Genomic DNA, 24,290 nt, shown 5'->3' on the forward strand with positions numbered 1-24,290 from the left:
AATATATTCATTATAATAGGAATGGCTGATGTCTTCCTCATGTGTATCTCTTTATCTGTGCTAGTCTTTTATTTCCTAAAAAGGCTGTTTGTTCCAGCTGGTATTTTGCCTTTACCATTGGTCACTACTACCAGATGTTTGTTTATTGATGTTTCTTTCAGGCAGCCTATCAGGCAGGTAAAAGTGGTCATTCTCTGCCTCATCTCTTTCTAACCTAGCTTTGGTCAATGAATGGGTATGGTCTCAGCTGAAATGAGACACATTAAAGACCTTAGCTCAAAAAGGCCAAGGTTTCCCACTGCATTCAGCATCATCTCCAATCATCTGGATTCAAATCTGGACCTAGATGGCTCTGGTAGAGAAAATTAGGCTGGTGACTTTGCACAGTCCTCTTCACTTAAATCCAATTCACCTGCATGCCATGATAGCAACACCCTGATGCAATGGTCTTCTTTGGGAAGGAAAGCCAAACAATAACCAAAAGTTCTAGTATCCACCACTGTACAATCACTAGTGATCAAGTGAGATAATATTTATAAATAACAGTGTCTGACAAAGAGAAGTTACTTAATAAAAGCTTATTCACTTCCTTTTCTACTACTGTTCTTAGAGAGGCATGTGTTTACATTCATTTTGTATTGCACTGAAAAGACCGAAACGGGACACTATAGTATCTAACCATCTTTTTCTAACTGTGACCTATCACAATTTACTCTTAGTTTTTAAGTGGTTGTCTACAGTGATCACCAACCAAAGAAGAAATTCCTGGTGTGGTAAATTCATTTTACAAAGCAGATTACAGTCTCCTCTAACTAACATCTTAGCAAGGTGCCTAGGTACAGACAAGTTAACTAATTTGCCTGTGGTCACATTTAGTATTTTATCAGAAAAACTCAGATCTTCCTGACTCTAAACCTAATTATCCATCCCACTACAACCCTACCCTCCATCACCCTCTCTTCTTAAGTGGTTAAAATATTAAATACAAATAATACTACTTACTTAAAAGCAAGGATGTATAAAGCTCTCAACCAGTTGCAACAGTGACCAGGGAGGTGACACATAGAACTCCACCTGGACAGCTCAGCTCTACTCTCCCTAACATGTTTTCCTAGGATGCCAGAGAGGGATGCCCTTGAGATCTGTGGTTTAGAACCTCAAAGATCCAAGGAAGAAATGAAGACTAAGCAGGGCCAATCACCTCAAAGAAAATATTCTAAATTGGGCTACAGAAGTTTGGACAAGGGGTTGGGATGGGAAAACATCCAGCATTTATTAAACACCTACTATTTGCCAGGTACTATACTAGGCACTGGAGATACAAATACAGAATTGAGATAATTCCTGCTCTCATGGAGCTTACATTCTTTTCAAGGGATGTGTTCCCAGATAAGTTAATATAGAATACATGCAATTTATAACATAATCTGGAGAGGATGGATGGCGACTTCTATGCAGATCCTTATAGGGTAAAGTAAGGGACAACATTCAAAGCTTGAGGAACAGCAGCAGGTGCAAAGGCAAGGAGGTGAGAGATGAATGGAAAAGTCTAAATAAATGCCACATGAAGCTGGGTCATGCTGAATTGAATAACAATTTACTTGTTCAGAGTTGTTCCTTGAGATTACTACACTACTAAGTTATTGCATTTAAACATCTAATTGTGACTACAGGCTCAAAGCAAAGATTGTGAAAATTAATATCAATCAAAAAGAAACAGAAATAGTAAAGCCATGGTTGGCAGGAAGCTAGTTTTAGAAGACAACTTTTACATGAAATTCAGTTGAAGAACTGGGAATATTTAGACTGGAAAAGAGATGAATGAGCACTATAACATCCATCTTTAAGTCTTACCCTTATTTTACATAACAAATTTTCAAATATAGTATGATGGGCACAGCTGCCTCCACTTTTTAAATTTTATTTTTGCAAGGGAGTGGGGTTAAGTGATTTGCCTAAGGTCACAGAGTTATATAATTATTAAGTGTCTGAGGCTGAATTTGAACTCAGGTCCTTCTGACTCCAGAGCTGGCGCTTGATCTACTGTGCCACCTAGCTGCCTACCACAGAATACCAAAAATCATTCTGGGGGGGAAGGGAAATAGAAGTGATAACACCCTTTAAGGATCTGCATAGAAGTCGCCATCCATCCTCTCCAGATTATGTTATAAATTGCCTGTATTCTATATTAACTTATCTGGGAACATATGCCTTGAAAAGAATGTAAGCTCCATGAGAGCAGGAATTATCTCAATTTTGTATTTGTATGTCCAGTGCCTAGTATAGTGCCTGGCAAATAGTAGGCGTTTAATAAATGCTGGATGTTTTCCCATCCCAACCCCTTGTCCAAGCTTCTGTTTAACCATATTCATTCATAAAAGTCTAATCTCTACTTGGACAAGAACATCTTCTTCAACAAATTCTCCAACCAAGTGGTCATTCAACTTTTGATCAAACACCTGAGAGAGAATCAATTATTGAGGCATTCAACCTTTGGAATAGATCTACTTAAAACAGATAGATAGATAGATAGATCTACTAAAAAATAATCTAAAAACATTTCCAGTATTGCCATCTCGTCTCAAGTAGACCAAGTATTTGAAGAATTATGTGACTAAAAGATGAGAAAACAGTTGCAAGAATGAAAATAACTCCTCTCTTTTCCCCAACAGGACTTTAAAAAACAGATTCCTTAACAAAACTTTCCTAGTTTTCAAAATCTTCTCCAAACTCTGCCTTTTCTAGACTGTCTTACAGATCTGTGCCACATCATTTATTGTATTTTTTTTTTTTGCAAGGGAATGGGGTTAAGTGACTTGCCCAAAGTCACACTTGGATCTTTTTGTATATTCTGGTGTAGTAAATAATTTAGAAGTTTCAGTGGTTTCCTTTAAATTTAGGTATTAGAATCAATTTCATATAAGTAAGATTGAGGGAAGTCAAAGGTTAACCAAAAGGTTATAAACCCATTTCAAACAAAAATGTTATAAACCCATTCAAAGTTCAGCAAATAGTAACTGCCAAGTCTTTTACTATAAAATTGTTACATATTACTAGAAAAAGTATTTGTTCCAATAAGTGTATGTTAAACTGAACTGAATTACAGGATTACTGCTTAAATAGTTATCATTGTACCCAGATGAACAAAACTCTGTCTGTATGAGCCATGAGGGCATGTGGAAATAGCTAATACAGAATCTTTATTTTAAATGTCACTTGTCATAATAGAAATTTACCTTCAAATAAGTAAACAAAGGGGCAGCTAGGTGGCACAGTAGATAAAGCACCAGCCCTGGAGTCAGGAGTACCTGGGTTGAAATCTGGTCTCAGACATTAAATAACTACCTAGCTGTGTGGCCTTGGGCAAGCCACTTAACCCCATTTGCCTTGCAAAAACCTAAAAAGATAAAAAATAAATAAGTAAACAAAGAAAGTCACCTTTCACATTGGCATTCAGGATGTCATGCTGTGCTAGAGAATACTTAAAAGTATGAAATAATTTATAAGACGAGACAGGTAATTTAGGAGAAAAAAATAAATGTTAGGTAGACATGAGATGGTATTTAAAAGTATTTGTACTTGAGAGTAAAAAAAAATAAGTTTTCTTGTTTTAGAATGAATATTGTAGGGACAGCTAGACGGCTCAATGGATAGAGCACCAGCCATAGAGTCAGGAGGACCTGAGTTCAAATGTGACTTCAGACACTTAGTAATTACCTAGCTATGTGACCTGGGCAAGTCCCCTAACCCCATTGCCTGGCAAAAAAGAAAAAAAGAAAAAAAAAGAAAGAAAAAAGAAAAAAAAGGAAAAAAAGGAAAAAAATTAAAGAATTTTGTGATTTGCTGTCTCTCACAAATAGTACACAACTTGAGTTCTCTTTCCTATTCCCCATAATAGGTCCCAAAAAATACAGATATCTGAATTCAAATCTAACTCTGTTCTTTATCAGCTACCTTAACTCACAGCTTAAGTTTCATGAGCATTTCTAAAATACTAAAAATGAAATAAATATGTCACCTAATTAAATGCTTGGGACACAAAATTTAAAAGGTGATATAGAAACTTTACCCTGAAGGCAATGATAAGGTTCAAATAAGTAGGATACAAGGATATTCTCCTAAGGACCTCAAAGGTCTCCTAATCCAACAAGTATCTGAACATATTACTACCTCCAAATATCTTGACAAGTAATCATCAATAAGCAAGTCAATAAGCAAGCATCTATTAAGATTCTATAAGATTTTAAAAATATTTAATTTTTATTTTGATCTTGGAGGTAAAAAGAAAAACACTGGAGGCAGCTAGGTGCACAGTGGATAGAATACCAGTCCAGAAATCAGGAGGACCTGAGTTAAAATCCAGCCTCAGATATTTACTAGATTTGTGACCCTGAGCAAGTCACTTAATCCTAAATCCCTAGCCATCTCCTCCCTCCTCCAAAAAAAGGAACCACAGGAGCTCCTTGTAGGAGTTTCTATATCACCCTTTAATTCTGTGTCCCAAGCATTTAATTAGGTGACATATTTATTTCAATTTTATTATTTTAGAAATGCACATGAAACTTAAGCTGTGAGTGGAGTAGCTTAGTGGAGAAAGAATGGATTAGAGGAGAGATCTGAAGCAGTATAAACAATTTCAGTAGTCCAGAGTAAGGCACTGAAGGTCATCACCAGGGTGATAGTTATTTAAGTGGAAAGTAGACACAAAAAATGTGAAGCAATAAAATGCCAAGTCTATCATCAAAATAGACTGAAAATGGCATGTGAATGTAAGGAGTTGAGAATAACACCAAGGTTGTGAGCCTGAATTACTAAGAAAATGGGGATGATCTTGACAGTTAAGTAAACAAAGAGGGGGAGGAGGATCTACTGAGTTAGAAGAAGCCTATGGAAGAGTCTGAAATACCAAAAGCCAATCAGGTAATGCAAGACTGGTGCTCAGGAGAGATTGGGGGGGGGGGGGGGAGATCAGAGATCCTTGAATCATCTTTACAGAGAGAACAAATGAATTCATAAGAGCTGATGAGATCACCAAAGGAGATTATATAGAGCAAAAAGACCAGAAGGCCCAAGACAGTGTTAGGGGACAACCCTAGTTATGTTAGTGGGCATGACTTAAATTAAAGGTTCCTTTTCTCTCCCCTAGAAGGAGACAGAATGAGAACCAAGACTAAGCAATGTCAGAAAAAAAACTTAGAAATTATCTAGAAAATAGTTATTTGACAAAACTTAGCAATTAAGAAATCAATCACTGGTGACTTTGGAAAAGAAATGCACTTGAATGATGAGGTCAAGTCAAACTGCCAAAGGTTTAATCAAGTGAGGCAGATCGCTTTCTCAAGTTTAGTCAAATCAAGGGAAGTTGAAATATCAGACAAAAGCAAGAAGGGATGGTGAGAACAAGTGAGTTTTTAAAGACAGGGAAAATATGGGTGTGTTTGTAAGCATCAAGGAAGGAGCCAAGTAGGTAAGAGATTCAAGATTTGATGAGTTGTAAATGATAATAGGGGACAATATCCTAGAAAAGAAAAGAAGGAACAGGATTGAAGTTTTATGTAGAAGGTTTGACCTTGATAAGGAAAAGGGCACAAATTCATGTGAGGAGGAGATAGTGGGGAAAGATGTCTGAGTGATACAAGATCATCAAGTTCATGACAAATGGCCTCATTTTAGCAAAGTATGAGAGCAGAGAAAGTGGGTGTTAAGGGAGGCTTAAGGAGACATGGAAATGTTTGGAAGAGACACTATGAAGAATCAATTAGGGAGGTGAAAAAGGATTACCTTACTTCAGTGAGGGTCAATAGAAATTACTAATACACATAGAAATACACACACACACCCCCCAAATCTGTAGTCTAAACATAATTTCAAGATCTTCTCCAATGCTATTTAACAATATGTGAACAGAAAAATAAGGTAAGGGGGTGGTGGGAATAACCCAAGGCTGGGATTTGTCAAGGAGTTAAGTAATTGGAAAAAGGGGGTCAAGGATAGATCTAGAGTGAGTCACTGGAGTGGCAGACAGGGAGGAGAGCAAACAGATAGGAATGGGAAATGAGGTTCACCATCAGCATCTAGAGGTTCAGAATTACTGGAATGAGGGAATATAATAGGCAAGTGATTAGACTGTTCAAGGTGCTCTCTTCAATATTCAAAGTTGTGGCATGCAGTAAACTCATCTCACAGCAAGTAAAGAGTAGGCAGTTAGGAAATAGGGAGGCAATGGGAGGTGGATTTGGCCTTTGGAACTCAAAAGAAAAGCCCTAGAGACAGAGGTAAATTGATACAGGGCTTGCTAGGCAAGGGAAACTAGAGGTTAGGAGGTGGGTGGTCAGATCTAGGGTTGATTCAGGGCTCAATAAGAAGCTTTTGGCACAAAAAAGAGAGACTGGAGGCTGGATGCCAGGCTAACATAAGGTCCATTTAACTTTCTTTTGAAAAATTCCAGTCATGGGGAACCACTTTATCTCCTGAGACAGTTCATTCCAACAGTTAAGAAGTTTGTCTTTCCAAGGAACCAAAACATGCCTGGTTTGCAACTTTCACTAATTGCTCCTATTTCTGCCCTCTGGAGATAAAGAGAAGTCTAATTTCTTCCATATGACAGCCCGTGGAGCCAGAAATCTTGCCCCTTCCCCCTTTCTTATCTCTGTACAAATCTCTCCTAGTCCTTTCAAATGATGTTTACATAGTAAGACTGTCAGTCAGTTCATATTCTCATGCTCTCTCTCTCTCTCTCTCTCTCTCTCTCTCACTCACTCCCCCTCCTTCACTTCCTCTAGAGGCTACAACTGTAGTTAAGTCAATCCCTTAAAATATGGAACCTAAAAATAAACACAATATTCCAGATGTGATCTAGTCAACACAGAGTAAAGAGATTCTATCACCTGATTTGTCCTGGATACTGTACTTCTCTGTTCCATTTCAATGATTCATCATGAAGTAGGAGTGACTTAGGCTTCTCAAAGGTAATACTAATATGTAAAGTCTGGCAGATACTAAACCAAACTAGAAAAAACTTCAAGCACAGTGATTCATCCCATCACTGTCTGCTGTCAGAGGACCAGTTCAAACACCAAGGTGGCTATAACGAAAACTGTTTCAACCATGGCAGCTCCTGCTGTGTTATTTTAACTTACAAATCTAACATATGGGAAGACAGCACATATTAGGAAAATTTAGATGCTAAGAGGATAGTAAGTACTTTAAAGCCCTAAAAGCAAAACGCAAAGTTCTTCTTAGGGTGCATTCAAAAGAGGTAGTGACAGAGTTGAAGACTGGTAGGTAACATTTGAGAAACAAGAATCGCATACAGTCCTAAAATAATGTGGAACAATCCAGGCAGAGGATGTCAACATGTCAACATAAATAAGAATGAAGAAGAGATAGAGTTAAGATAGTGGTAGCAGTTGGCAGACAAATAAATAAAGCAAAAGATAGTAAGATAGAGAAAATGATATTCCAGTTTCCATTTAGGTAGATTCATTAGTGATATACAATTTGGGCAAACTAGAATTTATGAAAGGGTCTGTAAGAAACAGAAAAAAGCTATTTTATTATTTCTAAGTTTCAGTCAGTATAATGGGAAATACAAAAGATACTATCCACCTCCATATAACTGGTTTATTGTGTCATGCCAGCTTTTCTCTTTATCATTTGCTTTTTTTTGGAGAATATCTTGGATTTCCCACCATTACTGTCTGGTTAAAGGCAGAAATATGTACCCAGAAAAATCCACTGGTAATATTCACAATCAGAAGGCAAGAAAAAAGGAGAAAGAACCATCTAAGGTCCCTAAAGAAAAAGAAAGAACAATTCTTATTCTTTCAGAATAAATAACTCAAGTAGTTTTAGAGGTAGGTAGAGTGGGGAATCTGAGTGGGGAATGCTTATTTATAAAAATGACCTTAGTTGCTTTACTGGTTGGTTATACAAAATTGCTGTTTTCTCTTTTATCCTATTATAGTTCTCTGTATGGATGGGTAGAGGTGGTAGACATATTTGGAAATGGAAAGTGAATCAAGAATTTTTAAAAAATACTTTTAGGTATTCTTTCAACCTTTTATACTCAAAATGGGGGGGGGGGATTACTGAAGTATTGGTTCCGAGTTCTGGCTCTGCCAAATAGAATCTATATAACTTCAATAAGTCATCTCTCTGAGTTTCAGTTTTTTAATTTCGTGAGAATACCTGAAACTATGTACCTTATACACAAGATTATTGTGATCCTCATATAAAATATGTAGTTAGTAGTCATAAAGTACCACATAAAGGCCAGTTATTGTCAGATTTCATATTCTTTGATAGTGAAAACTCATAAAATGAAAAGACAAAAGATTCAAATGACAGATTAAATAATTAATGAAAGGATTTTCCTTAAATTTGCATTTGTTGTTCCATATGTACTTAAAAACAAAAAAAATACACCATCATAAAAAGTAAACTTTCAGATACCTATTTGCTCATTATAAGGATCTTTTTAAAAGGAACTAAATGCTACCTAAAGTTACATTGTTGTTAGTTACAAGTAAATTAACTGATTCATTCTATACAAAGAAATGAGTCAAACTGTAAAACTGTGCCTATAAAGCATCTGAAAATCTGTGACTCAGCATATGTTGATGCCACAGCAGAAATACCATTTGAGAAAAGTATATTTAAGGAGATTGATTAATTAATGGCAAACATCACATAAAGTTCAAATTGTTAAGTAAAAAAATTATTCAAATGAAGATCAAAGTTCAATTAACAAACAAGAACATTCATTACCTCGGGGAAAATAAATTAACTTCATTTCACTTATCCCAATCTGTCAAAAAAATTCACAGAAATTAAAGAAATTTTAAAAGAAATTTAAGCTTAGAACATGAATTTGTAAATTAGCTTTTATTCATTATTATTCACGTGAAGAGAAGAGTCACATGAAAAAAAGGTAAAAACATCACTTGTACAAAAATATTCATTAGCAGCCCTGTTTGTGGTGGCAAAGAATTGGAAATCAAGTAAATGCCCTTCATTTGGGGAATGGCTTAGCAAACTGTGGCATATGTATGTCATGGAACACTACTGTTCTATTAGAAACCAGGAGGGACAGGAATTCAGGGAAGCCTGGAAGGATTTGCATGAACTGATGCTAAGTGAGATGAGCAGAACCAGAAAACACTGTACACCCTAACAGCAACATGGGGGTGATGATCAACCCTGATGGACTATTGCTCATTCCAGAAGTGCAACAATCAGGGACAATTTTGGGCTGTCTGCAGCAGTGGAGAATATCATCTGCATCGAGATAAAGAACCATGGAGTTTGAAAAGTCCAAGGACTATTCCCTTTAATTTAGGGAAAAAAATAACTGATATCTTATTGTCAGATCTTGTTACCTCTCATACTTTATATTTCTTCCTTAAGAATATGATTTCTCCCTCATCACACTCAATTTGGATCAATGTACAACATGGAAACAATGTAAAGACTGACAAATTGCTTTCTGTGGGGGGTGGGAAGTAAGATTAGGGGAAAAATTGTAAAACTCAAAATAAATAAAATCTTTAATAAAAAAATATTTTTTGATTAAAAAAAGGAGAGAAGAGTCACAATTAAACAAATGGATATGTCTAGACAAAGGGAAGAATATCAGGGTTGTAAAGAATCTGCAGAGTTCCAGAAGTTCTGGTCTTATGGGTATGTAGAAGGAAGTGTTCTTATGGGAAGAATACAAATGTCTAAACATCCAAGTTACTATTATCTACCATAACTATTGCTAGGTAAGGGAGTTCAATGAACTCTACTGTAAAAGCTGAAGATAGACCTAGAATAGTCAGTTCATTGGTGGAAAGGGGGAGACATATTTCATGATAGTTACTGAAGCAAAATGAAAACCAGCATCCATAATCAGATACCCATTTACTTGAATCTAAAAAGAATACACATATACATATATATATATATATATATATATATATATATATATATATATATATATATCTCCACCATCTAAGAACGATTTCAAATGACACATTTCAACTTATATCAAGATTATAGGGGCATTTTTAAATTACTTCAAAATACAAACTAAGTAATAAGAAAAACATTAATTTTAAGATAGTTATTAACCTGGGGATAGGGACTGCACCTGTAATTTCATTACTACACATAGGGAAGTAAAGGAAGAGAAAACATCCTCTATTAAAGTAGATCATACCTTCTCTGTGATTTGAAGAGTTACCTAGAGAAGCAGTGTCAAGCCTGAACAGAAATGGGGTCACTAAACCACACATAAGGATCCCTGAGGGGTGCATGTTTTAAAACTTAATATTATCTATGTTTTCTTGTATTCTTTTTATGTATCTTATTTCCCAGTACATTTTAATCTGACTTAGGCACCATTAAAGGAGCATTGAATTCCAATCAACTTGAAATTATGAAACTGAAAATAAAATTAAATATCATTTACATTATGCTTTGAAATGTCTCACTTTTTTCCTTTATAGTTTTTGCATCCTAAGCATACATACACTGTCATCAACCTGTAATTTAAAAATTATAACACATGAACCAAAGTGAATAATTCAATTCATAAAACTTAAAATAGTAGCATTACAAAAGAAATCACTTTTTTTAACCTTCCTCTCACCTCACTACCCCTCATTGAGAAAGCAAGTTACTTGATATGGGTTAAAAATGTGTATCTATAGCCCCCCCCCCCAAGATTATGCTTCCATTTGTATTCAAACATTATCGGCTCTGTCTTTGGGATGGATAGCATTCTTTATTGTAAGTCCTTCAGAGTTCTTTCAGTCACAGCATTTCTAAAATCATCACTTTTAAAAGTTCTCTTTGGAACATCTTATTGACATTAGCAGTGTGATTCTAGGCAAGGCTTTCTGCTTCAGTTCCTTCAATGATAAAAGGTAATTAATGAACACCACACTTTAGGGTTGCTGTAAGGATCAAATAAGATATTTGAAAAGCACTTGGCACAGTGCCCAGCACATAGTAGGCTGTATAATAAATGCTCATTTTCTCTCCACCCCCTTATTACTTAAAAAACAATTTGTTCAAATACTTTCTAATCTATTTCTTCTGATAACACCTCTTGGGATAATGAGTTCCACTAACCTGCTCTATACCTATGGGAAACAGGATTTCTTTTATTTGCCCTAAACTGTTCTATATGGAACTTTCAAAGGCGATTCTCCTTCATCTTACTCAGGGATTTGGTGAATAAGTCTTTTCATCATATTCATTTCATTCATGACTTTAGAGAATTCAATCATGTCATCTTTTCCCTCAGTCTTTTCTAATTTCTTAATTCTTCTCAAGCTCTTTTGCATTTGACACTATTCCCTCCTCCAGGACTCACTCTCCACTTTAAGATCCTATCTCATCACTCCTTAGATATCATGTCCCACTGTCTGTAGAGGTTCCCCAAGGTATATCCTGGGCTATCCCCTCTTCTAATTTCCCTTTCTTGGTAATTTTATCAACTCCCTAGTGTTTATCCTCTCTATGAAGATCTAAATATTTATCCTAACAAGCTTCAGTCCCGACAACTGCCAATAGGACACTTCCAACTAGATATTCCAGAGATATCTAAAATTCATTATATCTAAAATTGAATTCATTATCAAACTCATCAAGTCTAAATCTGCCCTACCCTCTTCCAAATTTCCCTATTTCTTCTGAAGGTTCCATTATCCTTCCAATGTCTAAGGTTAATAATATCAGCATTATCCTCAACTCACTGGGCAATCACCTTGAGTTATTAAGTCTTGTCATTTCTACCTTTACAACTCTCACGTCTAACTTCTCTCCACTTATATTGTTACCATATTTAGTTCAGGTTCTGACAGGCTCTCATCTGGATTATTGCAACAATTTTCCAATCAGTTCTCTACCTCAAGGCTATGACCACTCCAGTCCCATCCTATACATTTCTGGAAAAGTAGTTTTCATTAGACACAGATCTGACCATGCGACCCTCTACCAAAATAATTCCAATGCCTTTAGGATAAAATATAAACTCTGTTTAGTTTTTTTAAAACCCTTCACAACATAGTCCCAAACTATCTTTCTAGTCTCCCTGGACATTAATCTCCTTCTCACTCTGTGATCCAAACAAACATTTTCTTGATGACTAAATCATCATAATGCACTTCACCATTACCATACTGTTACAATGACAAGAGTTCTATGGAATAGAAACAATTTAATTATATCTCATAAAAACTATGTGTAAAATACACAAGTATTTGTACAGGCTTACTTAAATGTGCCTAAATACTCTGAGTAGCTAAACAGTAAGGAAGACCATGGCATTAAGGGAGGTACTGCCCATGACAAGCACTTGAATTGGATTTGAGGGGGGGGGGGGGGTGCTGTGCTAAGTCACCAGCCTCACTTTCTCCAGGGTCATCTGGGTCCAGTGGCCATAGAAGAAGCAGGGTAGATGGAGATGACCCTGAATGTGAGGTAATCAGGGTTAAGTGACTTGCCCACAGTCACACACAGCTAGTAAGTCTCAAATACCTGAAGTCACATTCGAATTCCTGTCCTCTTGACTACAAAGTCTGTACTCTATTCACTGTGAAACCTAAGACAGCAACTTTGTGACAGTTATTTCAAGGGTTCATTATTTACTTCAGTCCTACAGCTATGCTATTTTAACAAAAGCAAAGGTCGCAAGAAAACTAGGTTCTGGTTTAAAAAAAAAAAGAGTACAAGGTGCTCAACATGTGCCAGGCAAAGTGTTAAGCACAAGGAATAAAAATGCAGATGATCAAAACATCCCTGCTTTCAAGGAGTTTACAATCTAATGGAAAAAGTTAATAAATATTCTTGGGAAGAGGGGAGAGAGGCGAACCAGCAGTAGCCTGTTTTGGAAATAGCCTGAAAGGACCCAGAAGCCTGGTTCCTGGGCAGGAAAGGCCAAGTTCCTCTATCAGGACCCAAAATCCCAGAATCAAGATGTGTCAGTGCCAGAGGGAAGATGGTGAAGAAGATGGCCAGAGTATAGATGGAAGAGCAGCACTGTAGTTATACAGTTCCAGTTCCACTATATTTCTAAAGGAATTTCTGTGAACCATAATTGAACATCATTTTACAGATAGAATACTCTGTATGTTTTTATCTAGTTTTTGTTTTTCTTTATATCTCACTTCTTTAAGCTGGCTTGGCACAAGGTGATGCTTGTCCTTCATTCTTGAAGAAGACCATGACATCAGGGAGATGAAGCTATGACAAGCACATGAACTGTATTTGAGTGAGGGCATGCTATATTAAATCACCAACCTCACTTTCACTTCCAGAGTCATCTGGGTCCAGTGGCCAGCTATGGATCAGGACAACTACAGATAGCCCTGGATAAGAGGCAATCAGGATTGAGTGACTTGCCCAAGATCACACAGCTAATAAGCATCAAGTGTCTGAGGCGGGATTCAAACTCCCATCCTCCTGACTCCAAGGCCAGTGCTCCATTCACTGCGCCACCTAGCTGCACCTTGGCACAAGTTAAGAACTTAATAATAAATATTTGTTGAGTATGAAAACGTATCTTCCTCACCTATCCCCCACTGCCACCTCTGTTCAACCACAACCCCTGGTAAGACAAAAGAGAGGAAAGAGAACTAGCTCTAGATTGAGAGAACCTAGGTAACCTAAGGTAATGCTGTTAACACTGCTGGGTTGGGGCGGCTAGGTGGTGCAATGGATAGAGCACTGGCCCTGTAGTCGGGAGTACCTGAGTTAAAATCCGGCCTCAGACACTTAATTACCTAGCTGTGTAGCCTTGGGCAAACCACTTAACCCCATTGCCTTGCAAAAAACCTAAAGAAAAAAAAAACACTGCTGGGTCTCAGTTTTCTCAGGACTGGACTAGAAGTAGATGGCTTCAGAATTTCCCATCAGATCTGTAATTATAATCCTCTAAATTCTATGATCCTAAACTCCTTGATGGCAGAACTATCACTTCTTCACCACATTTCCAGAGCCTACCATAGTGCTTAGAATATATTGAGTTTTAATAAATCCTTAAGCTAATGCTTATGAGCAGAAACTTTAAAAAAAAGACAACCCAGAGGCATAGCTGTATTTTTATTTATTTAAATAAATTAATAAATTAATTAATCTTTTTTTAATTTTTAAAAAAATTTACTAAATAGCTATACATATAAAACTAATTCAATCCCACAACTCACATAAATTATGTCATAAGGGTTAATTTTACACCAATTTGTTTTTCTCTGAATTCTATATCCACAAACTGAGCCATAAATATCCATTTATTCATTCTTAAGTAGAACATTATTAAAATGATAGCCTATCCAAGCCTGCTTGCTCAATGTATGAATGGCAAACTATTTCTAAGATGGTATAAAGAAAAAAGGAGGGGCGGCTAGGTGGCGCAGGGGATAGAGCACCGGCCTTGGAGTCAGGAGTACCTGAGTTCAAATCTGGCCTCAGACACTTAATAATTACCTAGCTGTGTGGCCTTGGGCAAGTCATTTAACCCCACTGCCTTGCAAAAATAAAAAATAAAAAATAAAAAATAAACTTAATACAACTCCATATCACACAAAAGAAGAACCTGGGTATAAGAATACTTCAGGGGGCAGCTAGGTAGCATAGTGGATAAAGCACTGGCCTTGGAGTCAGGAGTACCTGCGTTCAAATCCGGTTCAAATCCGGTCTCAGACACTTAATAATTACCTAGTTGTGTAGCCTTGGGCAAGCCACTTAGCCCCATTTGCCTTGCAAAAAAACCTAAAAAAAAAAAAGAATACTTCAAGAGATTAAGATACATCAATTGACAGACTGTACTGTTTTTATCCATAAAGCAAAGATACTAGATTGAAAAAATTTATTTCAAAGAAATCATTTTAGGAGGATATAGACTTATTTCAAATACACCATCATTGTTTGATGTATTTTCGCGTATGTTTTCAGTCTATTATCTGTTATTTTAAATGAGAAGAAACCTAGAACAGTAGATAGTATAATGGGCTCGAAGATATAAAGGCTTGATTTCAAATTTCTCCACTGAAAATTAAGAAATGATGGGCAGGCAAGATTTCAAATAAACCCTGTAAAGACTTGTAAGAACTAATGCTGAGAGAAGTGAGCAAAACCAAGACAACATTTTACAAACTAATAGCAACACTGTGTGATGATCAACTAAGATAGACGTAGCTCTTCTTAGCATCCAATGATCCAATACAATTCCAAAAGACTCATGATAGAAAATGCTATTTACATCCAGGAAAAAAAAAACTATGGAATTCGAAAGCAAATCGAAGCATACTATTTTCACATTTTTTGGCTTTTTTTATGATTTTTTCCTTTTATTTATTTGATTATTCTTTGACAACATGACTACTATGATTGTATATACATATATAACCTATATCAGATTGCTTGCTGTCTTGGGGGGAGGGGAGAAGGCAAGGGAGAAAAATTTGGAATTCAAAATCTTAATAAAAGGGTATGCTGAAAACTATCTTTACATATAAATGGGAAAAAAATACTATGAAGTAGAAAAAAGTTTTTAAAAATTACTAGCTGAAAATCCTTGGGCCAAGTCACTTGAATTACTTTATCTTCAGTTTTTTTTTTCCATTTGTAAAATGTGGATAATTTTAATACTTCTACCTCCTAGAGTTGTTGTAAAACTCCAATGAAATAATGAATGTAAGATGGTTTTTAACTTTAAATAAAATTTAAAAAATAATAATCTCAATGATAGTCAAATGCTTTTAAGGATGTCTCAATTCGACTTTTGGTTTTCTGAAAAGCAAAAAAAGACATTCAACAATGAATCTGAATGAATAAAACATTGCATGAAATGCCACTTTTTAAATATATGTGCTGTTCTAATTAACTTTTTTACTTCTAAAAAAACCTCCTTTGTCATAAAGGATAGCATTTAGGGTAGGGATGGGAAGGGATACAGTGTAAAGTCTAGATGGGGAAAAAAGAAAAGATTTTTAAAAGTTTAGTGAATAAAGTAGGGAAATAACTGGGTAATATATTAGGTCACAGGAAATGACAAAAAGCATATCATAAGCAGAACACTGACTTCTTCACCATGATAATCACTGTGCCTAAAGTTCATTCCTCCTGACACCGAATCTCACATAATCCTGATTTCTTACCCTTGTAGGATGAACTCTCCATAGACAAATGCATTGATACAAAAGAAATTCTCTTTTGCACTTATGAGTCAGTGTTTTTATAGGGTCCTGGAAAAGTTAACTGCAGACTTCTCCCTCACTTCACTTTTGAATCATACTAGAGAAATAAGTATTTTCATTTGTCCACATTTAAGACCTAAACAAATGTCTACTATGATTTTACTTCATTACTTAAAATTGTATGACACATTCTTCGCAGAAACTTTCAATTACAAGTTTGTACAAAATGAAATAAATTTATTCAAAAGTAAGACAGCTAGGGGCAGCTAGATGGCACAGTGAATAGAGAGCACTAGTCCTGGAGTCAGGAGGACCCGAGTTCAAATGCAACCTCAGACACTTAATGATTGCCTAGCTGTGTGACCTTGGTCAAGTCATTTAATCTCCATTGCCTTGGCAAAAAAAAAGTAAGACTTCAAACAGTATCTTCACTATTGTCTATTTGAACAAGTTATTTATAACTGACAACTTTCACACATTATATCTCTCTAATTATGTAATGCTAATCAAAAACTGGCTTGATATTTCATCTCACTTTTCAAAAAATAATGTCTCTTCCCCAAACCCTCCCAGTTTCAGACTCAAGGGATAAGTCACCCAAAATTTGATATTTATTCATCAATCTAAATAAGCAAGTAATTTTTATACCAACATGAAATAACATTTCCAAACAGACTCACTAACCAGTATGCAATAGTCAACAATTACATTTTACAAAATTGCTCCTGATATCAGAACACTCCTGTTACCACAAAGGAAAAAAAAGCAACCTTATTAATTTATAGAAACGATTTTAACAATCCTACCAACATGATCCCTAAATGGAAAAGATTCTTAGTATCATAAACTTCACTCTAGAATCCAAATGTGCATGTCAAGTCAGTAGAGAAACACTTAATATTTTGCACTAAGATTAAAAAATATCTACTGAAGATATTAAAAAGAACATTTTGTATTCTTACAAGGTAAAAATTACCAAGTAGAGATTATTACAGATAGCTTCTCATTTGACTATGAATGGAATTAAAGAAGAAAGAGACCAAGTTACAGCTTCACTTATATAAAGGGGTTCATTCATGTTGGAATAAAAAAATATGTAACATGCTTTCTTTTGATGTCTGAACCTAGGTAAGTCACCTCACCTCTCAGAAGATGGTAGAACATAATGCAGATAATGACTGTGATTCAGCAGGCAAATGCAAAACCAAAATTCATGCACATCTACATGGAGTTCCTAAAAGAAGATGCAAGATCATAAAGACTAAGGAATGAGAAAAGAAAAATGCTTCAAATACGGACTTCCCTAACCAGTAACATCTCTGGAATCTATACTAAAGAGAATTATTACTTTTATAGTTTCCTTTATTCTTTAAAAAACAAACAACAAACAACAAACAAAAATCTTATAGGTATATGTAGGGGGAAAGAGAGAGAGAGAAATAGAGAGAGAGAGAGAGAGAGAGATTGCTTCCAATTCTTTCCTCCCTATTCTTAACAAGTAAAACGTATGTGAATTCTGGAAGCCTCCAGAGTAGTTTTGTCAACACTTAGCTGAATGCAATACTTGGAGTAACCAAGTCTTCCCAGGACAAAATATATTCCCTAAGGGAATAGAAAACCTTTTACCTTAAGACCTCACCACTGCCTAAAATAAGTGAAAACTTATAGGTTTTTCTGGGACAAGTAAATTAGGCATCATGATGCAGTAGCCTGAAAACTAGTCTTGAACTCAGGAAGATCTGAAATTAAGTGTCACCTCTGACTCACACCAGCTATGTGACCCTAAGCCAAGTCACTTAACTTCTAAGACAAATCTTGGGTGTTTAAGGGGCTGATCTAAATTAAATTAGTTCATGCCTGTATCAATCAGTCTTCTGACTTCCCATTACTAAACTGCCAATGTTCTTGTAAGGTCAAGTTGCTGGTTTAAAAAAAAAAGCAGTTACCACCATCAACTTCACCTTCTACAAAGTAGCAGATGAATTCAGAGTGCCTAACAGAAAAATTCTCACCCTGTAGCCAACCTCAAATTTTTGATAACAGACAGACACTGCCACCTGTCCATGCCTGTACTCTTATTCCAAGCCTGTCCAGCTTGGCAGTAGCTGTCAGGGCTTGTGGTCTGCTGTCTGTCATGGACTTTGAGAACCCAGGGTCACCTCCAAGATGAGACTGCAGAGTAGGATTTAAGTTATCTTAATCTATCGAGGGAATGATCATACTGATGGAATTAAGAAATCTTTGAAATACTGATGTATTGAATAATAATAAATAGCTGACACTTCCATAACACTTTAAAGTTTACAAGTCCCTTACAACTGTACAAGATAGCTACATCAGATATTTTCTTCACTTTACAAACAAGGAAACTCAAGATTCAGAGACATTAAGTGATTTGTCCTTGATCATACAACTTGTACCTCCTAGAGCAGTTTCATCCCAGACCTTTCCACTATTTCACACTAACCCTGAATTAAAAAATTCAACAGATGTCACTCTATACTTATTTTTTTCCACTCTTTTAACCAAGATCAGTATTGTTCTAATTCTGCTAAAAACAATTTTAAGAAAAACATAAATATAAATAAGCCTAAATTCAGGAAAAATTTAAGATCAATATTTTAAAAAACCGAAAAGCATGTTCTAGAACATGGATGTTATATTTCTTCAGTGTACTGTTATTTCACATCAGGCTTGTCATCATTTTGACAACAGTTACTATAACATGCTTTTTTATATTTGCCAATCTACTTTTAATTGAGAAACCATAATATCACACTAAACTTATTCAAAGATGCAAGGAAAGAATAGAAAAGTGATTAATAAAAGATTGACTTGGTGTTTTTGTGCCCATTCCATATTGCTCTAAATAGTTTCATTATTTTCAAAAACAGAATACCAAAAAAAAGAAGTTTCAATTCTCCCAAATAAAAGATACTCTGCCTCATTTAAGCATTCTGTAACTCCTACAAAACAAGCATTTCTAGATAATCTTACTCTAGCCTTTTCTTCTAGCAAGTAATCAACCCTTCATATTTCTTAGAAAATGAGCAAAAAACCTTATGGAATTAAAATATTCTAAAATAAGTTACACAAAAGCTATCTCTTAAAATTTATACATATGCCTTAAGTTCTGAAAGCATGACTTCTAGCTGTGCCCAAAATTTTAACTTAAACCAAATAAGTATAACTAAGTGTATATGGTGATCAGTATTCATCATATCTCAAGCTGGTAAAAAATTAAATATTGTTCAAATACAGTAATCAATACTTTATGTGCTTATGTGCACATCATTCAACTCACAATGCATCATGTGTTCTGCTAGATCCCAAATAGTAGAAAGGTTTTATGAATGCAATTAAGAATTAATTTATCTATTCTAATCTATACCTTGTTAAACAATGGCTTTAAGACCAAAGAGAACTGTGTTTGAAGCCCAACTAACCATGAGCCTGGAGAAATTATTTGACATTATCTGAACCTCAGCTTACTATTCTATAAAATTTCAAGTTGCTTACCTTCTAAACTTTAATGAAAAAAGAGGAGTGTATCTTTTTTTTAAATTATGGATTATAAGGACATAGGCTTTGATGTGTTCTTTCAGCAGTGTCTACAAATCCTCAGGATGTTGATTTATTCTCTTCACTAGTTTCCCTCATTACCAATGGCATAATAGGACCCAAGTAAGGTCTGATCCAAGGAATAAATAATTTAACTTGGTCCAAGAGGGAACCAAATCTCATCTTCTTCGCCTTGTTTCTCTGACCAACTGAGCTAAATAGCTACAGCTGGAAATGGAATGTATTTGGTACAAACTGAATGCCCATTATTTCCTAAACAAGAAATCAATGATTTTAAGAGCAAGGATGGATGTGTGTGAAATGTTTGTACACCTACAAATTATGAACAAAACCATCATCTAGCTTAATTTAGTTTGTATCATTGTCTAGTTAGAGTGAGCTTCACATGAAAAATTATTTTCCAATCCCTTGGAATTTTAGTATATGTTAGAAATTGCTTACAGTCAGTTTCCATTTTGACAGAAGTCCAAAGTGTTTGCTTTTTTCCCTAGGAACACATCAAGTTATTCCTTAAACAACTTGGGGTAAATTGTGCCATCACACTAAGAATTATTCCAATCAAGTCAGAAGATGCTTTCCCAGGAAATAAGGAGGGATACTTAACTCCCCCCCCCATTTTGGACAATTATACTTTGGGATAATGTTTTGACTTATCCTGACAAGGAAACCAGTCAATTCTGAAACATGAGGTGAAAAGACACCTTTAAAAAAAAAAGTTTTTACATCCTGAGGGAGAAACATGAGTAGACACTTTCCTGAAAGCACCGCAAGTCAAAGCACAAAGTGAGAAAACTGCTTCACCGTCAAAGCTTTAAATGGGAAAAAATAAATGGAGATGGATTAATGTCATCAGAGCACTTTGAAGTCTGGTTACAGTCCTGTCCCAAAAAGTCCCAAAGACTTGGAAATACCTCAATGGCTCACTTGGGGGGGGGGGGCAGGCCTCGCTTTTTCTACCACTAGCTCAAATGACTCCTCGTTCTAACACTAAAATCACTTTAAATCATTCGCCAAAAAGCCCAGCATCTGGGACCTCTTCTTCTGCCCACGGTTTAGACCGTGAGGCCTGCCGGACCCACGGGATCCCCCACAAAACGCAGCCCGCAGCCCCGCAGCCCTGAGCCGGATGGGGGGAGGCAGCATCCTCTCGGACTCACAGAGCGTTCGAACTTTTCCTTAAATGCCTCCAGAAGGGCAGAAGGCTGGGAGGCCAAGGACCGGATGGGAGATAAGGGCAGACGCCGCCCCCAAAAAATTCAAAGAGCAAGTTGGGCTGGGGCTGGGCCGGGCCGGGCAGGGCAGGGCAGGGCCGGGCTCGGGAGTCCCGGAAACAAAGGCCGAGGCAGCGGCGGGGCCAGCGGGGTCGGGGCCGCTGCCCGAGGCTTACCCACCTATGGTGGAGATGAAGGTGGTGTTGAAGGCATCGTCCGAGAAGCGGAAGAGGACGCAGGTCTTCCCCACTCCCGAGTCCCCGATCAGGAGCAGCTTGAAAAGCAGGTCATACGTCTTCTTCGCCATCGGGAGGAGCGGCGGCTCCGGCTCTCGCCTCCGGCGGCCCCGCGGGATCGAGCCCTACCCTCACCCCCACGGGCTCCTTCCTCACTCGGGTTCCGGGCCACTGGGCCCCCGGCCGGCGCGGGGAAGGGTGGAGGGGACGGGGCGCGCTCCGGGGAGGGGACCCAGGGGCGGGGACGACGCCGAGCGCCCTGGCACGGAAGGCTCCGACGGGCGGCTCGCTCCGGCGCCTCCGGGGGGCAGCAGCGGCGGCTCTGCGGCCTCTCCCGTTGGCCCGACTCGGTTCCGGGGAGTCGGTCGGGACAAAATGGCTTCCCCTCCCCCCTCGGGGCCGCTCGGCCGGGACGCTCCCGCGGCGGGCAGGCGGGCTCGGAGCGAGAAGAAGCGGCGTCTCCGCCGGCGCGGGGCGGCAGCTGCGGCGCCGACTTCCAGCGAGGACGCGACGCGGGCAGAGGAGCCTGGAGCCCGGCAGCCCTCAGTCACATAGCCACAGGAAGCTGAACCGCCCCGGCCCAAACCACCTTTTTCCCCGTGCCCTCTCACGCCGGCGTGCCCGCGCACGCACGCACGCACGAGCGTGAACCCGCCCCGCCCCTTCTGCGCACCCGGGCCTGAGAAGTCCAGAAGTCTAGCGCGCCTATCGGAAACGCCTCGACCTGGGAAGGCAGTGCGCGCACGCGCTCCTTCGCCGCCGTCTGATTGGCGGAGGAGAAGGCCGACCGAGGCAGAGCAGGATTGGGCTGGGTAGAGCGGACCGAGAGGGCCGGGCAAGCGCAGATCTCCCTGCCCCCCCCCACCCTCCTGGTACCGCTGGAGCTGTGGGAAGGAAAGCTACGCGGGACCGAGGGGAGGCCAGCTAGGCCTGGCCCGGGCATAGCGTCCGGACAGTCGCGCCCGTGGGTGCCACGTAAATACGCGAGAGACTGGAGCCCTTTCGGCCGGCACGGCACGCAGGGCAGGCTCACTTAGGTGACTTGGGGCTTCGGCCCAGCCCCGAGGCAGCCCCGGAGCCCACAGGGAGACCCGGCTAGTAGAGCGGAAAGGGAGCTCCCAGCCCCCACCCCGCCCCCTCCCGCGGTTTGCTTTGGGTGGAAGGGAGCAGGACTCTGAAAGTGAAAAACTGGCCACGCTGGTTCAGGAAGGGATGATGTCATCGGCCCGTCGGCCTGTCAGGGCAGAGGGCCGCGGGGCCGGCGCTGGAGGGGAGGGGAGGGGAGGGGATGTCCGCCCCCGGTCCCCCCTCCCCTTCTCGGGGCGCCGCATTCCTAGAGAGCCGGCGGCCCCGCAGACCTCCCCACGCCCCGGGGGCGGAGCCGGCCCCCGGGCTGCCCACGCCCGCGCGCTCTCGGTCCTTCTTCTGACCGTCTCCATTCTGTTTTTCACCCTCTGCAGCCCAGCCCTTCGCGAAGTGCCCACCGTGCGCCGTGCCCTGCGCTCGGCCGCAGAGGGGACGCCGAGACCGGGCGCAGCCCGCCCCTCGGCCCCTTTTTTCTCGTTTCACATTCAGACATCGCGCTTAGCAAAACCCCTTCCCTCTCCGCCCTCCCTTATGATTTCCCCCCGCAGCCGCGGTCTTCATTTCTTCTTCACGGCTCCATGTTTGACCTCCACCCTCCCTTTCCTCCGCGGTCCGGCTGAACTCCCCGCTGCCCCTCCGTCCTCTCCACGCACGCTTTCCTTCCTAGAATAGAACAGCCCCCGGCGGCGCAGCCCTTGCTACAATGTAGCCGCCTCGGGTGAGCCGGAGGACTGAGCCAGGGCAGGGACTGGCTCCATTTGAGAAAGAAAGCAGGGACTGAGACACTGAGAAAGGAAAAAACAGGAATCGGAAGGGAGCTTTGAATGCCCCAGCGGAATTTGTATCGAGTCAGCAGTCAACTAAAATGAATCGTTCTGACCACTGTGGTAATAGGATTATTATTCTTTATTGCTCTTCCGTCTGTCCCTACCTCTCATTTCACCTTCCAATTCTAATTCTGAGAATATTAGTCAAATTCCCCCCCCCCCCCCGTTAGAACGTAAGCTCCTTTGAAGACTGAGACTGTCCCACTTGCTTTTATTTGCATCTTCATCTTAGGTTCAGTACCCGGAAAATAATAATTAATGAAACAAATCCTACTTCATTCTGGAAGACTCCCATCCTTCACCCATCTGTCTCCCCCCCCCCTTTTATTCTGCCTATCTCAGATTTCTGTGCTTCCTCTCTTCACCTATAATCTGCTTTGACTCCATCCTACTTCAATTTGGAATTTATTAGAATCATAATCATTTTCTCATTAACTCAGTCACCATCCAATTTAAATACCTACTATGTACAACGGATCAGCCCACCACAAGTCTTATTTCAATACCTCATGGCGTAGAAATGACCTGGATTCTGTTAAGACTGTGCAGTAGAGCACATGCCCTGACAGATCTTACTAGCCTGGAAAGATTTTAAATACAGGCCCAGCAACTGAACAAGTATATACTCCAAGGACCAATCTAACTAACTTAGGAGAGGCTACTTATCAGGTTGCTGCCTGAAGGATGATGAATTTTTTTAGCTATTGCAACTCTGAAAGAATCTTAGAAGGTTGAGAAATCATGTATTTTCACATGGGAGAAATCACTAATCTTTGAAGTATATTCATGACAAGTCTTGTCAACTTCTAACAATATCACATCCTTTTCTCCATTAAGGCCACTACCCTAATTCAGTTCCTCATCACATATTTACTATTGTAATAGCCTCCAAATTGATCTTCTTGATTCATGCAATTCAATAATTTCTACTATGCAATAGCTACTGGTTTTAGGTTAAGAGTATAAAGACAAAAATAAGATGGTCCTTACCCTCAAGGAGCTTATATTGTATTAGTTAATAGGGCATGAAACTAATAAATACAAGAAACATAAAAAGTATTTTCTGAAGGGGAGAACTAAGAACAAAGATAAGCTAGGAGGTGCAGTGGCTAGAGTCCTGGGCCTGGAGCCAGGAAGACTCCTGAACTGAGTTTGAACTAA

General features: G+C 39.0%; 1 protein-coding gene across 2 annotated transcripts in view; it reads right to left on the minus strand.

Annotated features, from left to right (window-relative positions):
- The window catches only part of RAB10 (RAB10, member RAS oncogene family), a 98,261-nt gene extending 76,437 nt beyond the window's left edge, over nucleotides 1-21,824 (minus strand). The window contains exon 1 of one of the 2 annotated variants that reach the window (XM_074209928.1): nucleotides 21,161-21,824. In XM_074209928.1, coding sequence (XP_074066029.1) covers nucleotides 21,161-21,287 — 127 coding nt within the window. In that variant the 5' untranslated portion in view covers nucleotides 21,288-21,824. Of the gene's footprint in view, nucleotides 1-17,329; nucleotides 21,047-21,160 lie in introns of those variants that run through there. The other variant, XM_074209929.1, reaches the window with a different exon arrangement.
- Between the last annotated feature and the right edge of the window lie 2,466 nt (nucleotides 21,825-24,290).

This window comes from Macrotis lagotis, chromosome 1 (genome assembly GCF_037893015.1).
Source record: "Macrotis lagotis isolate mMagLag1 chromosome 1, bilby.v1.9.chrom.fasta, whole genome shotgun sequence".
Lineage (NCBI taxonomy): Eukaryota > Metazoa > Chordata > Mammalia > Peramelemorphia > Peramelidae > Macrotis > Macrotis lagotis.